The following is a 25,614-nucleotide window of genomic DNA, read 5'->3' as shown; positions in this document are numbered from 1 at the left end:
TTTGATTGGGGGGGGGGGGCATTGCAAGAGGAAGATGGTCTAAAGGTTAAGGAGTCCAGAAGAAGACAGCCTTTACATCAATGTCAGAAATGACAGCAGTTCTCCTAGCATTGCAGGAACTTCAGGATTGCCTTGGGTCTTCCTATTGAAATAGACAATATGATGTGGTTGATATATCAGCAAGCAAGGAGGGACCAGGTCATATCAGGAATCATTGAGGGTTTGGCATTGGACAGTAGCCTTGCATCGTTTTCTAGTGGCAACACACATTCCAGGGGTACTGAGTTGCATTGCAGACAGGTTAAGCAGGTTGACTCTAATGCTCCACAAGTGTTCTCTCAATCCAGCAGTGGTACGGTATATATTCCATCATTGGGTCACCCTTGCTGTAATCTGTTTGCTTCCCCAGGCAATACCAAGTGCAGAAGTATTTCTCCATGATCCTGCCACACTGATAGTCCCCAAGGAATGTGGTTACAGTAGCCCCTTGGACTTCTGTATGCTTTTCCACTCTTACCCCTTGTGACGCCCCACCACTGGACTAGTAATCAAGGAGCCTCAACCCTCACCAATGGCAGCAATGAGAGGTGTACATTGAGAGGATGACACAGGTACATGCAGTATTACCAGATGCAACTCTCTGCATCAAGTGCAATATCCCTTTAGAGCACACAGACCACAGTCAGACTGGGGCTGGTTTCTCCCTCTTTCTCCAGATCTCCAGTGAGACTCCCCACTGGCACAACTATAGAGTTGAGATCTCTGCTGAGTGGCCAAGCCAATACCTCCAGCACCCTCTCTGTCCAACCAGTGCTTTGTGTCCCTGCCCAAGTAGCTAACGCACACACACAGATACATATCTGGGAAAGGCTGGCGCAGGTTTACTAGCTATGCTCCCTTTTGCCCAGACTATAAGGTAGTTATCACTGCTACCAGCCAGCTCCTTATCAGTTACTTTAAGGCCCTTAACAAAGGGTGTCAAATCTTCCTGTGTAATGTTACTATCAATACAAATGGTAGTTTGCCCGAGAGCAAGGCTATGACGAGTGGCCCACACAGTGTCATCAAATAAATATGCAGGTACTCTCGGAACTTAAATATCTCTAGACAGATCAGCCACAAAGAAATGTTTAAATGTATTTAATAATAAAAGAGCAAGGCAGTACTAAATATACATTTGCAGTGACATCAGAGTTCAAAATCACAGGAAATGTATAAAACAACATTGCAGGACAGTCTCAAATAAAGAAAAATAGCTAAGCTAAGCTTTGCTATGTTCCTGACTATATGTAAGAGAATTACTATTACCCAAGAACTTACTACAGAGCAAGCCAGGTGTGGTGAATGGATCTTCTCTAGTTGTTGGCAGATCAAAGACAGAGTACAGAATGCTGTGTGTCTCTCATTTTCTTCAGCTTCCAGACGTCTCAGTCTCTCTGCTGATTCTGATGCCATCTGTTTCTGCTGTTCTTTAGCCTCTAAATGCCTCAATCTCTCTGCTGATTCTAGTTCTGTGTGGCGCCCAGTTCAAGTTTCTAACTCCAGACGGAGTTTTAAGTCCTCTGAAGCAAAGTTGAACTGTCCATTTTGTGAGAGTTTAACATCCCCAAGTCCAGTCTGGTTGTCTTCGTGGTTGCTGGTCTGTGATGCAGCTGTGGTTAAAGCTGCAATCATTTCTGCTTTAGTCATGTTGGCAAGCACCAGTAGTTTGGTTTGGCACATCTCAGCCAACTGACTCCTTGTCAGCTTATCATACTCCTCTGCTGACATCCTTGCCTGCTCTGCCCAACTAACTAAGCTAACAAAAGTAAATAAAACTGTTGTGATATGAAATTCTGAATGTTCAAAGTGTGTCTGCTTGAGAGTACAAGCACCTTCTTTAGTGACCACTTTTTACAGGCTACAGGAGTTCAATATCCATACCACTGAATCCCAATATGTGGATATCCCACCTCTGCCACCAATAAATGTGACAACCTACTACTGGACCAGTAATCAAAGATCCTCATTCCTCACCAGTGGGGGACGTACAATGAGAGGATGACAGTATGACAAGTACACACACAGAATTTCCAGATGCAGCTCTCTGCATCAAGTGCAGTTTCCGTTAAGAGCACACAGAGACCACAGCTAGTCCAGGGCTGGTTTTTCCCTCTTTCTCCAGATCCCCAATAGGACTCCCCACTGGTACAGCAGTAAAGTTGAGATCTCAGCTGAGTGACCAAGCCAAGACCTCCAGCACTCTCTCTGTCCAAGCAGTGCTTCGTGTCCCTGCCCAAGTAGCTGACACTCATACTTTTTGAGGTTTGATTTATACACACACACCTGAGAAAGGCTGGCGCAGGTTTACTAGCTATGCCCCCTTTTGTCCAAACTACAAGGTAGTTATCACAGCCACCAGTCAGCTCCTTATCTGTTACTTTAAGGCCCTTAACAAAGGGTGTCCGATCTTGCTGTGTAATGTTACTTTTAATACAAATGGTAGTTTGACCAAGAGCAAGGCTATTAGGAGTGGCCCACAGTGTCACCAAATAAATATGCAAGTACTCTCAGAACTTAAATATCTCTAGACAGATCAGCCACAATGAAATGTTTAAGTATATTTAATAATAAATAAAAGAACAAGACAATACTAAATATATATTTACAGTGACAGAGTTCAAAATCACAGGAAATATTTGAAACAACATTGCAGGACAGTCTCAAATAAAGAAAAATATCTAAGCTTTGCTATATTCCTGACTATATCTAAGAGAATTACTATAACCTAAGAACAAACTTACTACAGAGCAAGGCAGATGTGGTGAATGGATCTTCTAGCTGATGTTGCCAGGTCAAAGACAGAATACAGAATGCTGTCTCTCTCAGAGACTCGTCATTTAATAACTCAAATATTACTGATGGGATAGCTTGCAGAATGACATTTCTTGTCATCTGACTCTATCCCAGGTGAAACCCCCACTGGCAGTATTTAGCATCTACCTATGAAAATGCATAGACCTCAGATGTATGGCAGAGACTGAAAGCAATAAAACAATAAAGCACTACCAAGACAATACAGAAATCTTCTCAGCACAGACATTGTGTCTTCTGGCTGCCATAAAGTAATTTAATTTCAGCTACGTTTCTGAGATTTACTAGACTGAGGTTAACCTCCTATATCCCAGTAAAATATATACATTTACACAGTTACAGTATTGCATGTACATTTCTGTTCTTTTCCAGTAGGGCACACTGTGGATCCATTTCAAACACAAGCATTTTGCAAACCCTTTTCAGCACATCTGTACAATCAAGTTTGATATACACATAATGTACAGTTCTAATACAGTTGTAACACAAGCATCTTACACAAATCATTTCGATATTCACCAATGACATATAATTATTTACAAAATTCAAGATAGCTGTGCTGTGACAGTATCTCCTTTTGTGACACCCCTGATTACCAGATTTCTGCAGAAAGCAAACAAATGCAAGGAGTCTGTCATCCTCATTGCTCTCCTTTAACCCAGCCATATCTGTTTTCCATTCTCAGGCCTCATCTCAGGACCCCCCCCCCAATATTAGATCAAATGCAGGATCTGCTTCCCACCCTTCTGGGAAGCCTTACTTGGACCTTCTCAACCTCATACATAGCTGCCTGATTTCTCCAGTTCCCATGCTGGCCAGTAATCTAACTCTGTTGTCCAATATAGTTAAGATTCTATCAACTTTATAGAAAGAATCTACTCATAAGCTGTATCACGGGAACTGGAAACACTTTATTTGGGCATCTTTGCAAGATACTGACCCCCTTTTCAGCTTCTGTCCCAGACATCCTTCATTTCCTAGCATATATATTTTATTCTGGTTTCACTTTCTCCTCCACAAAGATTCATTTAGCAGCCATTTGTAATTTTCATGTAGGTCTAGAGGAGTTCTCATTGGACTCTCATAACCTTTGTGAAGTTTTCATAAAACATGTTTTCCTTCTCAGGCCATCTTTTAGAGAACCAGTTTGTCCTTATGGTCCCAATTTTGTGCTAGAGGCCTTAACAAAACTTCCATTTGAACCAGCTTCCATAGCGAGGATAAAATTTCTTTCATGGAAAACCTTGTTTGTTGTGGAATAGCTTCCACAAAAAGGGTATCTGAGCTTCAGTCATTCTCTTCAGAAGTACTTTATGTAGTCTTCCACAAATATAGTTTCCCTCCATACAAAATTGTCTTTTGTACCTGAGGTGGCTTTCGTGTCAAACATAGTGCAGTCTATTCACCTTTCATTCTTTTTCCAAAACCGTACTAATAAAGAAGAGTATTCCCTCCATCTGTCAGACGTTCATAGGCAATTGTGGTTTTACCTTCACACAACCAAATCCTTCTGAAAGATATGCAGCTTTTCATTTCTTTCGAAGTTGATAAGCTAGGTTGTCTTGTGTTCAAAGTCTCTTTTTCTTCGTGGCTATCGGATTGCATTTCTAACATCAACCCATAGTCACTTTCTGCTGGGCAGACCTAAAGCTCATTCCACTAGATCTGTGTCTTCTTCGACAGTCTTCTTCAGTTACTCTTCAGTTGATGAAATTGTGACCAGCAGCAACCTGGTCACCTATGCATAACTTTGTCAAACAGTACAAATTGATTTTAATTTCCAGAACTAGGATTTCTTTTGGAGCCTGTATCCATAAAGGTCTCCTGTCATGATGCCACCTGAGAATTCGAGAGTTCGGGTAGCTTGAGTGTCTGATCCATAAGTTGGATTGGACAGACTGACTGAATAAGATGCAGAAGTTTTGTACTTACCATAATGTTGGATCTTTTTATTCATGTCCTATCGGTATGTTAACCTTCCCTCTGTACTTCATCTTATTGTCATTTGTAGGGCCTAACCTTTGGCAATAGGGCATGATGGGAAAATAATTCTTAAAATGCCCCCCCCCCCCCCCCATTTGTAAACTGGTACCTTTCTACCTGATGCCATAGTTTAAGGAAGTGCCTTGTCCAAATTGTTGTACATGATTAATAGGGAGTTTGTTAGATTTGTTATGATCCTATATAGGAAACCACTATGTATTTTTCTGTTGCCAAGGTACTTGAAGTTTTAATTTTTATTTGTAGCAGCAGATATGCCTGTAGTTTTATAAGGATTTTCTTGTCTTGTCTGTATAAAGTTTGCACACACCTTTTGTTCAAGTAGAGTTACTGTGTCCTGTGCTGGGTCATCTCTTCACTACTTATTGGCAACCTTTTACTGTACACACTTTTTCTGTTTCAGTTTTTGCTGTAATTTAAAGATTATAGTACTGTTGTCTTCATCCTTTGCGATCAAGTTGAGGTCATAGATCTAGATGTTTTGCAAGGAAAATAAGTAGTTTCTGTATTTTAATATACATTTGTTTTGTGACTGATTTTGAAAGGTTATGTAGTACTTACTTTTCTGTTGTGTATCTTATTAATTGTATGATACCTCCAAAGTTTATTTAATTTACCTGAACCGTGTATCTTACCAGTTAGAATATTAGGTGAGGAAACTCTGTAGTCATCAGGAACTGGATGATGTATGCAAAACAAAGAAAAAAAATGTGCATGTGTGTGTGTGTGTGTGTGTGTATATATATATATATATATATATATATATATATATATATATATATATATATGCATACATACATACATACATGCATACATACATGCACATGTTATTGGATAAAGTAATTAAAAAATCAATGAAGATGAAAAATTGAACATTAGTATTTCAGATACATATGGAAAATAAACTCCAGTTTTCTTACGGTTTGTTGAATAATCTTGCTGTGTTGATGATGCTGTAAAAGATAGTGTTGATTTTTCTTTTTAATTTTTAAATGCAGTACATTTGCTTTTACCTTTGCTGTATGTTTTCTGTTGCGTGCTGTGCTACACCTTTCTTCTCTCTCAAAGCACATGTTACTCTTGTCTGTTTCAGGTGGGTGACTTTGCCATTCTTCTGAGAGCAGGGTTCGATCGCTGGAGCGCTGCCAAGATGCAGATAGCCACTGCACTAGGAGGTGTTCTTGGGGCCTGCTTTGCAATGTGTTCACAGTCACCCAAAGGAGCAGGTAAGAAGCCCTGCTGTAACCATGCCTTCCTAGTTTCCACTATTGCTGTTGCAAGCACGGAGAAATTTGCAGTTAGCTGTCACTTGTATAATAAGTGGGCTTTCAGTCCAATATTCTGTTGTCTGTCCATGTCTGTGCCAACTCTTTTCCTAAGTGATGCAGATGAGAAATGCCTGGAAACGTTTAAGATTGTTTCAAGAACAGCTAAAGAACATACAGTTGCTGTAAAGGCATTATTTACTTCATGAGCCTTTGCACCGTTTTTCAGATTAAGTTAATGAACAGATGAGGTGCTGCTAACTAAGTGGTGTTATTCCTGACATAATATAACATATAGTGTATACATAAACAATGCTATGCAACTTGTGTTTTTGTAGTAAAATATGTTTTAGCAAGTGAGAGATTCTATTTCAGTGTCTTAATGATGACATTTGTGAGTGCGAAAACCGCGGTGGTGCAGCAGTAGCGTTGTTGCCTCACAGCAAGAGGTTTTCCCGTTCGATTCTCGGCTGGAGTGCGGGGAGTGCCTTCTGTGTGGAGTCTGCTTGTCCTCCCTGTGGTTCGATGGGCGTTCGAAAGACATGCGTAAATGGGCCTGCCTTCGTTAAAGGTTGGACGTCGAGCTGGCACCTCGGCGTTCGTGAAAATCTACTGCCAATCATTAGCGGAGCGGAGTTCCACTGTGGCGACCCCTAACCGGGAAAAGCCGAAAGTCAAACGACAACAACAATGATGACATTTGTGAGGTGACGTATATTGCTGTATAATTTATATATTGAAGTAGCATTTTCATTTTATTTATTTATTTTACATTTGTTGACCGGGCTAGACTAGCTTGGATATATGTCCATTTTCAGTATAGGCCCAGGGAGAAAAGCTCCACAGCAGCTGTATGCAACTAATATACTTGAGTAAATATAAACATAAGGTGATACTAATCAAAAATTGGTTATACATCATAACAAAAAAACCCTTCAAGTTAGGCTTATTTACATTACATGACAAAAAGGAACAGCAATCAGGAAAGGACCTATAACTTGGTATATACAATAATAGGTACAAGACAAAAATAAACACTTTTGACAACAGAGTTTAAAGCAGAAACTTAGTAAACTTGAAAGGTTAGTTGTGACACAGAGTCAGCCAGGAGTGGTGCATAGACATAGCCATTGTAAATTAAGGAAGGTTTTTAGTTGCTTTTTGAACAGTGAAGTAGATGAAAGGGATATAAGTTTACTTGGAAGCTTATTCCAAAAGATTCCGATGGTGTTAGTAAATAGAGAATCACCTGATTTGTTATTGGATTTTTAGGGTTGCATGCATAATGCAACATCTTATCTAATGCCAGATGCTGAGCTTTTTGCCTAGAATTCAGTTTGATGTTCATCGTGTTACCCTGCTGCAGTCATCACACTTGGGTTATCCTGTCGTCAGGCGGTCCCGCAGTTGGCCGGATTTCCAAAGTCTTGGTCCGACGTCGGTTGCTGTCGCCTCATCCCTGACGTCAGTGCACCAGGGGTACATATATTGCAACTGACGCCATTTTCTTCAGTCTTTCTTGCCGCGCGGTACCCGAAGCAGAAGCAGTTCGCAAGTGCCGGTCGGCCGACTCCTGAGATTTTCGAATTTCAGACCGAACTCTTCTATAAAGCTAAGTACCCCATTGGGGAAACTTTTCTTGCCTCAGACCGATGTCAGAAAAAGTTAACAATTGTATTTCTTGTGGGAAGCAAATACCTCATAAGGATTTTCATTCTTATTGCATACCTTGCTTAGGCCCTGATCACGACGTCACTTCTTGTCGTTTTTGTGCTAGATTTAATAAACGTACTATTAAAAGACGATTTGATTTCGCACGACACTTTTTTGGTAGACAATTTAACTATAACATGCCGTCGGAGCTACCGACTACTGGCGTGCACAAAAAACACAGGGACAAGGACCCGACAGCCCAGGCCTAAGCCCGATTCCGAGGCCTCGGTTGATCCGGTCTCCGGTTCTCCGGTTATCAGTGAGGCTCCGACGCAGCCTCTGACTTCCGCAATTCTGGAACCCGAGACCACTACAGATATTTTGTCGGAATGTACTGGGTCTACGCAGCCTTTAACTTCAGGCCCTACCGACGATTTACCTTCCAAGAATGTCGGTACTTCTGAAACACCATCGGTTTCTGAAGGCGTTTTCAGACCGACGACTTTTACAGTCAAAACGTTTTCCAAGTCGAAGACTCCTTCTAAATCGAAAAAGGCTTCACTTCAGTCACCTGTTCAAGGACCTATGCCTAAGAAACAGATGCTCAAAATGGAAGAAGATTTGATTTCTCTTATCAGGGGTTCACAGCCTCCTCCTGACAAAAGGCCTAGACAAGAGGAAGAATCTGTTTCCTCTAAACAACTGTCTATTTCGTCGGATTCCTCTGGGGACCAAGACTATTCCTTCTGTCCTTATGAAGATTCTGATGCTGAGGAATCTATTCCCTCAGCTTCCCCTCCAGAAGATTACTCTTTTGGGGAAACTTTACACACTATGAGGGAACATTTTCACTGGGAAGGTCAGGATTACTCTGATTCCAGGAAAAGGCTGAGAGAGTTTCTTTTACTCCCCAAAACACAGACCTCTAGCCATCCCTCCTGTTTTGGACATTGTGGATGATGTCTGCTTAGAATCCAGTTTCAACCCTGACTCTCTACCTCCTGCCCCGGCCAAGCCTGACCGATACTACAGAGTACCTGATTCCCACAAACTCCTTTACAAAAGCCCAGTAGCTGACCCAGAGACTATCTCCCAGGGTCCCAAGGGGGCTAAGGCTTCCATGGCTAAAAATCCAGTACCTTCTGAAAGGGATTCAAGAACACTAGACAGATGGGGGAAAAAGATTCACACTTCAGCCACTTTAGCTATGAGAGCACTAAACTGTCAGTTTCATATGCTTAAGTATCAGCAATTTCTGATCTCTCATTTAAAACAAAAGATAACCAGCTTGCCTCAACAATCTGAAATTAAAGAAGTACAGGATTTGTTGCACGCCACCGAGCAGGTGGGCAAACATACCTTACAATGTGAGTTTGATTCCTTAGAGGCCTCCTGCAGAGCAGCTGTCACTGGATCAGTTATACGTAGGCATGCCTGGTTAAAAGAAAAAAGTCTGCCTGATCATGTTAAAGCAAAACTATTAGATGCGCCCTTACAGCAGGATGTTCTTTTTGGTGTTAAAGCAGAAGAAGTTTTAAAGAAAATGGAAGATAAGGCGAAATCAATACAGACAGTCAAAGATTTTGTACAAGTACAACCCCCTCGCTTCAGCAGAAACTGGCCAACAAAAAATTGGTCCTTTCCAGCCACTGACAGGCCTCAGAGGGGTAAATACAGACGCCCAAGGGGCAGAGGACAACCACAAGCTCAATATAAGCCTCGCCAATGGGGCACTCCAACCCAGAAGGGAGGAGAAGACAGGTCTCAACCTACCAGAAGGCAAACTCAATGACTTGCACCTTAGCTGGCCAAACAAAGCTCTTTTGTCAGCCCCCTTGGGGGGAAAACTAGCACTATTTGTAGACAACTGGCACATGGTCACAAAGGGCAAATGGGTCCTAAACATAATTTTACAAGGATACAGATTCCACTTTCACACCTTGCCAATAAAGAGAGGAATGCCAAACCTGCCACAAAATCAAAGGGCAGAGGCTCAAAAACAAATTACAGCTCTCATGGCCATGAGAGCCATTCAAAGGGTACCAACTCAAGAGCAAGGCCAAGGATTTTACTCAAGACTCTTCCTAGTACCCAGGAAAGAAAATGCTTGGAGACCAATTCTGGACCTTTCTATTCTAAACACTTACTTACAAGTTCCCAAATTCAGGATGCTAACACTACAGCAGCTACTTCCCATGTTGGGCAAGGAAGCATGGCTGGTAACGTTGGACCTCAAGGAGGCATACCTGCATGTCCCTATCAGACAAAGTTGCAGAAGATACCTCCGTTTCTTTGCAGGTTCAACCCATTATCAATTCTCTGCACTGCCCTTTGGCTTATCTACTGCGCCCAGAGTATTCACAAAATGCCTGGCACCAGTAATTGCATACTGCAGACAAAGAGGAATTCAAATATATCCATATCTGGACGACTGCCTCATCCAAGCAAAAAGAAAGGACATTCTCTTACAACATCTGGCTTTTGTGAAGCATCTACTAAATGTTCTAGGGTACACAGTAAACGAAAAGAAGTCAAAACTAGTACCCTCACAAAAAATGAAATTCCTGGGTGCCAGCTTGGACACAACGGCCCAGAAGGCTTATCTTACACCAGACAAGCAATTACAACTGACTCAATATTTCAAGACAATGGCAACAAAGACCCAATTAACTGCAAGAAAAATTCTGCAGGCTTTGGGCTTCATGGCATCTTGCATTCTGATAATACCATTTGCAAAACTGCATATGAGGATTACAGTGGTACCTAAAAAGCGTATGGTCTCAACACAGCCACAGCTTGGACACAGTGATATCTCTCATTCCCTGCCTTCAACAGGAATTTCTATGGTGGGCACAGGCATGTCACCTCAACAAGGGTCAGCCTTTCATCTTGCCCCCACCCAGGCACACTATCACAACAGATGCTTCAGACTATGCCTAGGGGGCACACATGGCAGGGCAATGCATTCAAGGCCTATGGACTGCAGAACAAAGAAAACTGCACATAAACCAAAAAGAGATGCTAGCTGTACAGAAAGCTCTGACAGCCTTCAAGGATCTACTACAGCCAGGACAACTTACAATAAAGACGGACAACACCACAGTAATGTGGTACATAAACAAGGGGGCACACATTCCTACCCTCTTTGCAGGCAAGCAATAATCTTATGGAACACAGCTCTGGCCTACCAAGTCCAGTTACAGGCTCAATTCCTGCCAGGACAGAAAAACACATTGGCAGGCGACCTAAGCAGAAACATCAAAGATCCCCACGAGTGGAAGCTAGACCCACAAATATTTACAATGATAACTCAAAGATGGGGTCTACCAAATATAGACCTGTTTGCCAGTCCTCAAAACTACCAGCTGACAAAATTTTGTACAAGGACATTCCACCATCAAGCTTGGAAAGTGGACGCTCTCTCCTTCAGTTGGAAAAACCTGACAGCATATGCCTTTCCTCCATTACCTCTTCTCACAAAGGTTCTTTTGAAGGTCAAAAAGGAGAAACCTCGACTGATTCTCATAGCCCCAGACTGACCACGCCAGCACTGGTACCCGCTATTGAAGAATATGGCTCACAGCCCACCATGGATATTGCCTCAAATTCCACATTTACTCACGCAGCAAGACAAGCAGATTCTACACAGCCAGATCAAAACCTTAAACCTGGCTGTATGGCAAATCAATTAAACGTCCCACCAGCCCCTCTTTCACAAGCAGTACTGGATGTTATTCTAGAGGCCAGGAGGCCAAGCACCAGGAAAGCTTACTCGGACAAATGGAAAAGGTTTTGTGCTTGGAACCAAGCTAAATGCCAAGACACAACTCAGCCTCATATGCCTCATATTCTGCAGTATTTAACTGAGATGTTGCATAAAGGACTTTCCTTCTCCTCTATTAAAATCCATGCTTCAGCTATTTCAGCTCACTACGATACTAATCCACCTTTATTTTCCAATCCTCTACTAAAGCAGTTCCTCAGAGGGGCAAAAAACATTAGACCACCTAGAAGAGCCCCTACACCAACATGGGACCTCACCTTTGTTCTGGAAAAACTAACGCTACCTCCCTTTGAACCAGCTTTTTCTGCAGACCTTCAGTTCTTATCCTGGAAGACTGCCCTGCTCCTGGCAATAACTTCTGCTAGGAGAGTCTCAGAATTACAGGCACTTATGGCAGTGGAACCTTTCCTCATTTTCCATCAAGACAGAGTTTCTCTACGAACTAATCCTTCCTTCATGCCTAAGGTGGTTTCCAGTGTAGCTTTAAATCAAACCATCCACCTACCCACTTTCTTCCCCAATTCACAGAACAAAGGTGAGAGACTCCTGCATTCCTTGGACATTCACAGGCAACTTCGTTACTACTTGGATAAAACTAAGGCTTTCAGAAAAACTGACCAGCTCTTTGTTTCCTATGCTAAAGCTTCTCAAGGGAGGTCCATATCCAAGCAAACCATTTCTAAATGGATAGGCCATTGCATACGATTCTGCTATACCCATCATGGGAAACCAGTTCCTCCTACCATTAGATCCCACTCTACCAGGGCAACAGCTACCTCTACTGCCTTTCTCAGGGGGGTTCCTACCAAGGAAATTTTAGAAGCTGCAACTTGGAGTTCTGTACACACCTTCACCAAACACTATCACTTACCTCTTTATTCTAAATCCAGGGCAGGCTTTGCCACTGCAGTTCTGCAGGGCCTCATTGCCTCCACTAACCCTCTATGATGCCTCCACCCTACCTTAGCTTTGGGACTCAACCCAAGTGTGATGACTCAACCCAAGTGTGATGACTGCAGCAGGGTAACACAATGAACATAGTACAGTTTTGTACCTACCATAAATGTAGATGTTCGAGTGTTTACCCTGCTGCAGTCCAGGTTACCCTCCCTCCACTCCCTCTTATCTACTGGCTAAATCTTTGCTATGCCTTTCTGATGTATTTGCTTATAGCTGAAGGGATTTTGTGTTTGTACAGTGTTCACACCTTTTTGGTACTAATTTGGATCACCTTTTTGGGGGCACCTGACATCTGGGGCAAGAAAAACTGAAGAAAATGGCGTCGGTTGCAATATATGTACCCCTGGCGCACTGGTGTCAGGGATGAGGTGACAGCAACCGACGTCGGACCAAGACTTTGGAAATCCGGCCGACTGCGGGACCGCCTGACGACAGGATAACCCAAGTGTGTTGACTGCAGCAGGGTGAATACTCGAACATCTACACTTATGGTAGGTACAAAACTGTACTTTTCCTTGTTCCACTTGACATAGACAGAGCAGTTATATTTTAGGTGGTCATTGTGATTTCTGTGAAACCAGAATATACTTCTTTCTAAGAAACCTTGTAATATTCAAGGTGAGTGAGGTACAGAAAGTACCATATGTGTCTTAAATAATGAGGTACATTCAAGAAACACACAAATAAAAAGTCACACTGAAGCAGAAGCTTTAAAATGTAAGCTTCCACTCTTTACTCTTAATTCAATCAAATTAAAATTAATTTACAGCCATCAAAATACACAAGGAGTGAGTGTGGTCAGGTAAAACAAAGATAATCGCAGTTTAAACCTTTAGATTCTTTAAGACTACTCTATTTAAAACACATATGATCTTATTTCTATATGATCTTATTTCTTTCATTAGTGAATTTTCTCTGTCACCTTCTGTCACTGTTGAGGATTCTTTCAGTAGCTTGAAAAATAAATTCTTGTCTCTGATTACATAAAATGTGTTTAGCCAGTACATTGTAAAATATTGCTTTAATGACATGTAAACAGTGCTGTTGTTTTTAAACCTGTAAGTATATTTTAAGATTTGTGTGGTTATTTTGGTTTGATAAAACTGATTATTGTGAAAGCGCACGTTTTATTACATCATTGGATTTTTATTTGTTTAGCAGAAGAGTTCTGAATGAGTTACATCCATTGTTACAAGATACTTCCACTTTTTGGTTAAAGCACATAGACAAAGAAAGAGACCGTGGTTCCTATGCCACAAAAGATACTAGCAGTCCTAAAGACCAGCAGTTAATAAATGTATCTGTTTCTTTTGTGGGTACAGACAACCAGTAAATATAATTTTAGGAGATACTCCTCAAGAAATGACAGTGGGAAGGTTAACTTGAAACTACCAGAGTAAGTTTGTTAAAGTAGTATAGTGTAAACACTTTACATAACATTGGAGTACATGAAAATTAAAACATATAGATGAGAAGACACAGCTGCTTTGTGTAAGACAAGTAAAGCTTTGACCATGACCCAGGTGATTCGAGTTTGATTAGCAGGGAGGATGGTCATGCCCATCCTGGAGGGGGGAATGAAGCTAGTTGCAGTTTGTAACCATCCTTTGGTGGCAGGAGACAGACCTGCAGCCTGGGGTGTGCATGTGGCACACCTAGCCAGTAATTATCAATAGCAGTAGCCTTCATCAAGTAAGTGCACATGTGATCATGTCAAGATTGAATGGGCTGTACTGACACATTTCTGTGGGGACTGGTAGCCACCTTCTTTGGATATTGGAGGTATTATGGGGATCTACAGTGCAGAGTTCATTAAATTCACTAGTAAAGTGGTGTAAGCCTAAAAGACGCAGTGCAAAATTCTGTATTCTTAAAGCTTGTATATTTACGTGTACTGTATAAGGGGTACAGGGCCATTGTCAACAGATGTGTGCTGAGTTTTAGTGTAGTTGTTTAAATCTGAAATATTCTCCTAGTGACAGCTGTAACTTCATTTCCAGATTAATTTATATGATCTAAATTTGAAGTATTGTCTTTATGCCAGCTGTAACATCATTTGCTGATTGTGTATACCCTGCCTATCGATGCTTACGTTTACTGTTGTACTTTTGTAGATCTGACTACTATTTTCAGAGTATCCAGATGTACATAATGTATTTCTTAGTACAGGCTGGGTTCCCATTGCTGTTGCAGTGTTTGTTCAGCAATTAAATTTTGACTTTGTTCCTTAATTAAAAGGCTCCTTCTCCTAGCTTATTTTTTTTTAGGATTAATTGTTGCAGAAACACGGTTCTGTCACCTGCAAGTCTACAAATTATTTGGCAGCCACAGTTCCATGAACTGAAATGAGCCAGTGAGTCTTTCTACTGTGTGCTTTTTAATGCTAATATTCATAGGCTTATGCTAATTTAAAGACTGAAAGGCCATCTAGAAGTTTTTCTGAGGCTTGGTTTTGTTGAGTACATTAGTTGCCCCTTGTAAGAAAATTCTTGCCACATACCCAGGCATGTGTTTATAGTCTCCCACCCTGTCGTCAGTTTTTGAAAGTAGATGGGTGTTTGACCTACAGATGTAGTTTGTTCTTAGACAGGGAACGTGATGGGTTATCGTGTCACACCAGCAGGTGTTGCTGATCATGCAGTGGAGGGCGAGACCTTTGGCAAGTGTGATAGACAGACTGTTAGTTCTCTGAAGGTAGAGGAGGTAATAATGGGAGGGAGTATCACTTCTTGAAAGGCTAAACAGAGAAAACCTTTCAAGAGTCTATTACCTTTACCAGCATGGGTTCTATTGGTGAGCCAGTTGGCTGTCCAACAGACTGCATATGGGTTTATATGTGTGGATATCTTACAGATATTCTATTTAGCTGTGTAGATTTAGTAAAAAGGAGTCATCAGGGACTGAGAATTAATGCTTTTAGTACTGTTTTAGTAATAACTGTATTTTGATTTAACCTTGATATCATTTGAAAGAATTTAAAAACAGAAGCACTTCTCAGCATTCCTTGATAGCACAGATTTCATATCACCGTTGTGGCAGCAGCTTAACTTGTCTTTTTGTTGAAAGTTAGAAGAGCATTGCATTATTGATATTAATTATATCTTTACAATGTACTCCTTTCTAAATGTAGCATTAAGACAAAAGAGTGGGTCCAAGACCTGCTCTCAGTGCAAGTGAGAATCTGGCCCCCATTGTAAGCCTTACACTGAAGTAAGTCACTTACACTGGGAGCACATATTTCAGAATTAGAGCAGGTTTACACCGAGATCAACTCTTTTGGAATCTGTCCCAGTATGTTGATTATTTTGTGATAACTTTAGGTCTTTGTGTATGGTAAGGCCAATTATCCTTCTGAACTTGGGCATGTAATTTTCACACAAGCAGCATGCACATTCTAATGCCTTAATGTGCTTTAATATGAATATGTTTTCTGTTCTAAACTGTATAATAAGTTTGTTATTCATATGATCATTGATATTGGTGCAAAAATAGAGGCATTCTTAAATGAAAACAAATTACTATATAAAACAAAATAAAAATGCAAAGAGTATTCTCACACTGCTTGTAACAAACACAGAAAAGCTTGCTGGTAAGAATATTCACATATGGTCTGTTTTACACTGTGAATAAGCTTGGCAGTTTGGTTTTATACTTTTGTTTATGAATTTGTTAGGAGATAGTGTGTTCTTTTGACACTGATTGGCGCAAGGTATGTACAGCTCCAGAAGTCAGGTAAAATAAAAAAAATTGTAATGCAGTTTGGCGCACAAAATTTTGGAGACAGGGTTGATAAAACACATTTTTGTAGTCTGCTTCAGTTCAGCTCACATAGTTCTGGTAGTTGTAGCACCAGTGAATGTTTTTTTCCTGTTCTGCTTCAGTAAGGATACCTCTTGATGCCTTTATAGTATTTACCTATGTTGTGGCTTGCTAAAGCATGAAAAGGAGAAGCTACTGATACAAGAATGGAGGGTACTTTTCTGTTATCAGGGCAACAGATGTAATGAGCAGTTGGAATGTTAGACCGGGGTCACAATGATGACACTGCTGCCACTGATGTATATACTGAAAGTTATACTTTCCTTGCAGAGTGTCAAAAATGTATTATGTAATTAAAAAAACATGTGCATGCATCGTAGCTTTCAAGCCCTTTAAAGTAAAGAAGTGGACAGACAATGAGGCAGCAACAGTAAGCAAGACAAAGGCAACCCTTGAAGGCAACAGTTATAACTTGTCATCCAAACTGCAGAAAAGTCCAACTTCATACACAGATATTTTAAGACAGTAACACAGACACTGCAGCTTTTGCAGTCAGTCAACCCACTTAAATGTTTAAAAACTACACAAGTGTTGTACAGAGCAAGGGTGATGCAAACTTCAGCAGATTTATTCCTGAGAGAAATGACGTTCATCATGATTTCACTGCCCAGTTTCTGCCTTTTCAGGTGAACCCCCCCCCCCACGTTCTTCATTCGTCAGACCAAAAAGTGGCTCCACTGCACTGTGCCAGGAGTCACAGCAAGTACCGTACCTGATGTTCTTCATGTTTCACTGTTGCAGTCATTACATTTGGGTAATCTGCTGACAGGTTGCCCTCAGTCGGCCTGATTAACAAAGTCTTGGGTCCTGCGTCGGTTACTGTCTCTTCTTCCATGATGTCAGGTCGTCAGGGGTATAAAACATGCAGCCGACGCCATTACATCAGTCTTTCTTGTCGCGCGGTACCCGAAGCAGAAGCAGTTCGCAAGTGCCGGTCGGCCGACTCCTGAAATTTTCGAATTCGAGTTTCAGATCCGAAGTATTCAACTAAAAAGCTAAGTACCCTGTTGGGGAAACTTTTTCTTGCTCCTTACCAATGTCAGTAAAAGTTAATAATTGCATTACTTGTGTGAATCAAATACCTCATAAGGATTTTCATTTGTACTGTAATCCTTGCCTAGGCCTTGACCACAACGTTCCTTGCTGTCAGTTTTGTGCTTTATTTAATCAACACACTGTCAAACGTCAGTACATTTTTGCTTCTAGATATCTTGGCTCATGCTTTAATTATCCAGAAATGTTATCGGTTAGCAATCCGACTACCGGAATACCTAACAAAACACAAAGAAAAAGAGGCAGGCCATTGAGGTCCAAAACTGCCGTCGACGCTTATCCTAAGCCAGTCGCTAATTCACCAGTACTCAGTGAGGTGCTTTTGCAGCCCCTGATACCCACTACTTCTGATTCGCAGGCCTCTACTGAGACCCATTCGGAGTTCGGTATGCCATGAGATGCTTCAGTTATGGAACCCGCGGATATCTCTACCTTGGATGGGTCCGGAGCCGCTGTGCAGACACCGGCTTCTGAGGGTGTTTTCAGGCCTACAGATTTGTAGATTAGATCGACGCCATCTTCAAAACTAAGGCCAGAATCTCGACCTATGCCTAAAAAAATGATGCCACATGTGCAGGCCCCTATGCCTAAAAAACAAATAATCAAAATGGCTGAAGATTTAATTACTCCAGTCGGGTAGCCAAACCCCCCCTTTAAGAGGCCTAGGCAAGACCTTGATTATGAATCTTCTGAACAGGATACTATTTCTTCTGACTCTTCTAATGAACAGGAATTGTCTATACCCACTTATGAGGATTCTGATGCAGAAGACTCCATCCTTTCTGCTTCTCCCCCTGAGTATTTTTGTTTTGGGGAAACTTTACGTACCTTAAGGGGACATTTCCACTGGGAAAGTCAGGATTTCTCTGAATGTAAAAAGAGACTTTGGGATTTTCTTCTTCTTCCTCAGCATAGGCCTTTGGCTATACCTCCTGTTCTCGACATTGTTGATGATGTTTTTTTCAGAATCTAGTATGGCTCCTGATTCTTTGCCTCTGGCTCCTTGTAAGCCAGACAGATACTACAGGGTTCCTGACTCCCACAAATTCCTTTTCAAAAATCCTGTTGCAGATCCTGAATCCATTTCTCAGGGTCCCAAGGGCATTAAGGCTTCTACTGCTAAAAATCCTACCCCTTTTGATAGAGATTCCAAGGAGCTGGATAGATGTGGTAATAAGGTTTGCACTTCTGCAACCTTGGCAATCAGGGCTTTAAACTGTCAGTTTCATATGCTAAAATATCAGCAGCCTATCATGGTACTGCTTAAACAAAAAATTATGCTAATTTCTGATTGTGTGGTAAACAAAGATTTAAAGGATTTATTGCATTCCGCTGAACAAGTTGGAAAACGTACTTTGCAATGTGGTTTTGATTCTTTGGAGGCCTCTTGCAGGGCTGCTGTAACTGGGTCTGTTCTAAGAAGGCATGCTTGGCTTAAAGAGCAAAATCTGCCTGATCATGTTAAAGCAAAATTGTTGGATGCTCCCTTACAACAGGACCGTCTCTTTGGTAATAAGGCTGAAGAAGTTTTAAAAAAGATGGAAGATAAAGCTATGTCTATGCAAACTGTGAAAGATTTCTTACAAGTGCAAACTCCAAGATTTAGTAGGCATTGGCCTACTAAGAACTGGTCCTTTCCAGTTCCTTCGGGAGCCATTCAAGTCAAAGCCAGACATTCCAAAGGCTCCAGGTTTCAGTCCCAAGGGACTTTCCGAACAAAACAATGGTGTGCCTCCTCTTCCAACTCTGGAAACAAGAATACACCTCCCTATGGTAAGTCTCAATGACTTCCCTTTACATTTACCAAGCACTTACTTTTAGCCGCCCCTTTAGGGGGGAACTGGCTCTTCATGCAAGAAACTGGCAACTTATAACCCAGGACAAATGGGTTTTAAATATAGTATCCCAGGGATACAGATTCCATTTTTACATGTTGCCAATTCCAAACAGATGGCCAGACCTGCCCCCAAATCAATGGCCAGAGGCCCAGAAACAAGTACTTTCCCTCATGAGCATGTGGGCTATTCAACCAGTACCAGAAGAGGAAAAGGGACAAGGTTTCTATTCAAGACTTTTCCTGGTACCCAGAAAAGACAAATCATGGCATCCAATTCTGGACTTATCTACTCTAAACACCTTTCTGGACATACCAAAATTCAAGATGCTGACTCTTCACCAGTTACTTCCTATGCTAGGCGAAGATGCCTGGTTGGCAACTCTAGACTTGAGGCTTGCCTGCATATCCCAATCAGGGAATCTTGCAGAAGATACCTCCGCTTCAAAGCAGGCTACTTGCATTACCAGTTCTCTGCACTGCCCTTTGGCTTATCTACTGCACCCAGGGTCTTTACAAAGTACCTGGCTCCAGTAATTGCATTTTGCAGGCAAAGAAATATTCAAATATATCCATACTTGGATGATTGTCAGTTCAGGCAAAAAACAAGGACATTCTTCTAAACCATCTGGCGTTTGTAAAAACGGTTCTAACTTGTCTAGGGTACACTATAAACAAAAAGAAATTACAACTGGTACCCTCTCAAGAAATTACATTCCTGAGTGCAAGCTTGAATACAACTGCTCAGAATGGCTTTCCTTACGCCAGAGAAGCAAGCCTTGGGTTTCAGGGCCTTCTGTATTCTTCTAATTCCATAAGCAAGACTACATATGAGGAAAGTTCAGTGGTACTTAAAAAGTCAATGGAGTCAGCATTGTCATAGCTTGGAAACAATGATTCCTATCATACCTTGCCTGCAACTAGAGTTCCTATGGTGGCAAGAGGCCTGCCACCAAAACAAGGGACTGCCATTCACACCACCCCCTACCACCCAAACCCTAACTACCGACGTATCAGACTATGCTTGGGGGGCACTTCTGGGAGGGAAGTGCATTCAGGGCAAATGGAACCCAAATCAAATGCACCTTCATATCAGTCAAAAAGAAATGCTTGCTGTACAGAATGCACTGACAGCCTTCAAGGACTTCCTTCATCCAGGACAATTAATGATAAAGACAGACAACTTCACGGTTATGTGGTACATAAACAAGCAGGGGGGTACAGACTCCTACCCCCTTTGCAGACTAGCCATGGCATTGTGAAACACGGCCTTGACCTATCAAGTACAACTACAAGCTCAATTCCTGCCAGGAAAGTTCAATACTCTGGCAGACGAACTAAGCAAAAATCTCATGGACCCACACGAATGGAAATGGGAACCATGGATTTTCAACATGTTGGCACGAAAATGGGGGAGCCCAGACATACTTCTGGGGTGAGGCAAAAAGATCTATCAGTTGGACAAATTTTGCACAACAACTCATAACAAAAAAGCCTGGAAAGTGGATGCTCTATCCTTCAGCTCGAAAAACCTATCAGTCTATGCCTTTTCCTCTCTGCCTCTGCTCTCCACAAAGTTCTACTAAAAGTCAAGCAGGACAAACCAAAAATGATTTTGATTGCTCCAGACTGGCCTCGCTAACACTGGTACCCACTCCACCGTGGCACCTGCCTCAGACACCTTACTTACTGTCTCAGCAAACACCCAAATTCTGCACACTCCGCTCCAAACTTTGAATATTGCAGCGTGGCTAATCACCTAAATTCATACATAGCATCCCTCAGCAAACCTGTGATGCATGTCATTTTGGAGCCGAGAAGGCCCAGCACTAGAAAATCTTACTCTGACAAATGGAAAAGATTCTGTGCCTGGAATCAATCTCAAGGGATAAGCACAGCAGTGCCCAACTTTCCTCAGATTTTACAATACTTAAATGAGATGCTTCACAAGGGCCTGTCCTTTTCTTCCATAAAAATCCATGCCTCTGCCATTTCAGCGCAGTACAACACAAACGCTCCCCTCTTCTCTCATCCTCTGCTAAAGCAGTATCTTAGAAGGGCCAAAAACTTAAGACCACCAAGGAGAGCTCCAACGCCTGCCTGGGACCTCAATTTTGTATTGGAAAAACTCACTCTCCCTCCTATCGAGCCAGCTGCTACTGCAGACTTAAAATTTCTCTCCTGGAAAACAGCTTTCCTTTTAGCAGTCACTTCAGCTAGAAGGATTTCTGAATTACAGGCTCTTATGGCAGCGGAGCCTTTCATCATTTTTCATGCGGACAGGGTATCCCTCAGGACCAATCCCTTCATGCCTAAGGTGGTATCCAGTATTGCTCTTAATCAGACCATTAATTTGCCAACTTTCTTTCCCAATGTACAGAACAAGGGGGAGCGGATTCTGCATTCATTGGATGTACACAGACAACTTAGATTTTACTTATACAGGACAAAATCTCAAAGAAAATCTGAACAACTGCTGGTGGCATTTCCTGCAGGGGCAGAGGGGAAGGCTGTTTAAAAGCAGACCATTTCCAAATGGATAAGCCATTGTATTAGTTTCTGCTATATGCACCATGGAAAAAACTATCCCCCAGGGGATCAGATCCCATTCCACCAGGGCTACATCTACTTCTCCAGCCTTTCTCAGAGGTGTTCCTACCAGGGACATTCTAGAAGCTACGTGGAGCTCAGTTAATACATTCAACAAACATTACCATTTACCACTTTTCTCTAAATCCGGTGCTGGCTTTGCCACTGCCGTCCTGCAGGGTCTTGTAGCTGGTCCTAATGCTGTATAATTCCATCCACCCAATCATAGCTTTAGGAATCTGCCCAAATGTAATGACTGCAACAGTGAAACATGAAGAACATAGTACAGTTGTGTACACTTACCATAAATGTAGATGTTCGACTGTATTCACTGTTGCAGTCCTGGTTGCCCTCCCTCCAACCCCCTACTTTTCTGTGGCTATACCTCTACTTTCTTTCCCTATGTTTAAAAGCCCTTTTGGTGTATTTGCTTTTGGGATTGGAGGCATATTTTTTGTGTTTTTAATTTTATTTGTTCCCCACTTGGGGGGCACCTGACATCTGGGGCAAGAAAAGCTGATGTAATGGCGTCGGCTGCATGTTTTATACCCCTGACGTCATGGAAGAAGAGACAGCAACCGGCGCAGGACCCAAGACTTTGTTAATCGGGCCGACTGAGGGCAACCTGCCAGCAGATTACCCAAATGTAATGACTGTGAATACACTTGAACATCTACATTTATGGTAAGTGTACACAACTGTACTTTACCCTTCTTGTATTGCCATTGTCCTGAAGCTGCTGTACTTGGAACATCTTTGTTTCATCATTACATGAAAACAGTATTTTACTGTCATTTGTACATGTTTGGCGAACAATTCTATGAAGCAATAAATCAGACAACAGGTTTCCTGTCTCGGAGAGGATCGTAGCTTTTCACTTCTTTCCTCCACAAGCAGAGACAAAGTCAAAATAATGATGGACCAATTCTCCCCATTAGAGACAATTTTCAAATATTTAATTCACTAAGATAGTGAAGAAAAAGTTGCATCAAAATGCATCTTCAAAAGATTTTCAGACTCGACAGCAAGATAACATTTCAACAGCTCATTACATCTTTTGCCCCAATAATGGAAAAGTACCGAATGGACTTGTACTGCATGGTAACTTCACATTTTACATAGATCAGGCCACAGGCACACCTGTAGTAAAAGGGAAATCTGTAGCCACTGTGAAAACAGAAATAATGTTACATTTGTGATGTGATTGTAGGTGAGCAAACTTGACAACTTTGACTGGTCAACTGCATGCTGTTGATGCAGTGTATGGATATCGAATGAACCTAATGCATTTGGACTAGAAATGTGAACAGACAGATAATAACGGGTGGTGCTGACAAATTATACATTCCAGGTAGGAAACTCAGGGAGTTAGATAGAGAAGGGAAACCCTTAGTCTTGACAGTAACCTGTACTCTGGCCTTGTACCCTGTCTCCCCAATATAGTCTAGTTTTAAACAAATACAGAGACTCTCTTAGGTTACATACTACTGACATGTGGATGGTTCTGGATGAAAGAATTGTTTAAGCTAATCAAATCCTTTAATTTCTTATTTTTATTTTACATTGCCATAGAATAAATTGTTTTACTTTAGTTCTTGACATAATGCAAAAAAAAAAAAATCACTTTTTCTCATGCCAGATGCTGAACTGCCAGTCAGCCAAAGTGTATAGGGGAGTGGTATTTGTGACACTTGGTTATGCGCATAGTTTTTAAATGCATTTGATTATATTTGTTGTTAATAACTGTCAACAAATTTGATCACATTAGAAATAAATCCTATCAGAAAAGTGAAAGAAAAAAAAGAAAGGCTGCGATGTCACTGATCAAGATCCTCCCATTTGCTAGTGTTAAGAGTAGCATTCTTTGGCACTGGTGCCAAGGGTCACCTGTCACTGAGTTGGTCCATATTGCATGTATCTGATGTTGTCATTTTCATTCGCTTTTCAATTAATGGGTTCGGATCCAGTCCTCAGAGCAAACTGGGCCACTTTACCTAGATTGTAGGATCCAACCCCAGAGTTCCCCCTTACCCATAATGCTAATGACCACTAAGTTACCTCAGGTCTCATTTTCTGCTTTTCAGGTTTGGGTGGGTTTGCAATTTCGCAAGCTTAGTGGATTTAGTGAGTAAATATATATGTATTTCTTCTCTTTAACCTTTATTTCCATATAATTGTTAATTATATCTCCCTTACCTCCTTTCTGCATCTTCTTATTACCAAGAATTAAGGGGGGTTTTTTTTGTTTGCTTTTTTGTTTTTTTTTTTTTTTGGTAAACTTAGTTGCCATTGTTGGCAACCCTTCTTCCTCTCTTAACTCGTTTTGAGGTATTTCCTGTCGTATCATTGTTGATATTAAAACTTCCCTTTTTCTTCCAGTTATAGCACTTCCATTGGAGATTCCTGAGAAGATTTCGAAGAGTTCAGATCCAAAGTCTTCAGATTAGATGTCTACTGTCACCATGTCTCCTCAGCTCTGTAGTCCAAGGTTTTTCCTGGAGCCAGTATCCCGAAGTTGAGGTCTCCTTTTCTTCAGAAGACTCCTGAAAAGTCTTCCAGACTACCTTCCACTTCTTCCTTCATTAAGTCCTCCCGAAGTCTATCAAAGTAGAGGTGGATAGGATGATGAGAAAATTCTTCAGAACACAGATCCAGATGGGGTTCTTGTCGACTCTGTCTCCCAGTGTATCCATGAGACTTCAACCTTCTTTCCAGCCTCTTACCACTCCTTCTCTAATCCAACCTACCATTTTGGAGCCATCAGATCCAAGATCCCCAAGAGTTGAACCGTTGACTCTAAAGATTCATCTATCTTCCACTCCGGCAACTTCCCTGTTTCGATCGGCTCCTACTACTCTGGAGCACAATGATCCTTGGAATCGAAGCATCTGCATCGGATCCGTGGGGTTAACTTCAACTCCGAAGCTTTTGGAGATGTCACTCCCCCTCAGGCTTTGGTGTTTGACAGCTTTCCTCTGACTCCTCTCTCTGAGCGGAAGGTCAGGGAGGGTCTTGGATTGTCTGCTCCTGGAGTCTCCGCTCCCGTCTGCTGGTCTTCAGCCTCTCCTGGTCCTTCTGCCTTTGATGTGGTGGAGAGGGTTTTCTCTCACCTCAGAGCAGTTTCAACTCTTGTGCAGTCAGATCCATTCCCTGTTCCCTCTTCGGATCCCGTATCTGAGTCTACTTATTCTACACCTCAGGGACAGCCAGCACAGATGAGCTTCCAAGCAGTTCCCACCAGAGAACTCCCTTCTTCCGACACCTCTCCAGAGCACCCCACTGAAGATGTTCCTTGGAAGAGATCATGCAAGAAGAAGCACTTGGATTCCCTGCAGGAATCGCTCACAGAAGACACCAATTTTGTTGAAGGGGAAGGGTCACGTAGATCTCCACCTGAGGATGTTTAATTTGGAGACATCTTAGAGATCCTTCACCAGAAAGATGGTCAGCCTTCCCAAAACCCTTCCCAGGAGGAATCCGTATTCTTGGAAGCCTTCGGGTCTGGACTGTCTACATCTTGGGTTAACTCACCTGCAGATGAGCTTATAGACCTCGTCTCCTGCAGGGTATGGAAGGAGCCAGACTCCATGAAACCAATCCCCAAATGCCTGGACACAATTTTGAGCGCTCACTCTGACAGACAGCCCTGGACCAAGGGAATCCTTTTAGATGCCGTGCTTGTTGCAGCAGCTGCTAAAAAGGAGCTAGCTGAACAGAGATCCAATGTCAGTCCCCCTAATAGGGAGTGTAGGGCATTGGACAGGTTTGGGAAGTGAGTGCATGCTTCAGTGGCTTTTGCTTTA

At 41.9% G+C, this 25,614-nt stretch overlaps 1 protein-coding gene across 2 annotated transcripts in view; it reads left to right on the top strand.

Annotated features, from left to right (window-relative positions):
- SLC39A13 (solute carrier family 39 member 13) overlaps positions 1 to 25,614 on the top strand; it is a 584,382-nt gene that overhangs the window by 441,644 nt on the left and 117,124 nt on the right. For both annotated transcript variants that reach the window (XM_044082895.1, XM_044082894.1), the window contains one exon: positions 5,948 to 6,080. In XM_044082895.1, coding sequence (XP_043938830.1) covers positions 5,948 to 6,080 — 133 coding nt within the window. The remainder of the gene's footprint in view (positions 1 to 5,947; positions 6,081 to 25,614) is intronic.

This window comes from Protopterus annectens, chromosome 9.part0 (assembly GCF_019279795.1).
Source record: "Protopterus annectens isolate FY-2018-M chromosome 9.part0, PAN1.0, whole genome shotgun sequence".
NCBI classification, from domain to species: domain Eukaryota; kingdom Metazoa; phylum Chordata; order Ceratodontiformes; family Protopteridae; genus Protopterus; species Protopterus annectens.
The sequence above is the reverse complement of the archived record's forward strand: the minus strand, read 5'-3'. Positions and strand labels throughout refer to the sequence as shown.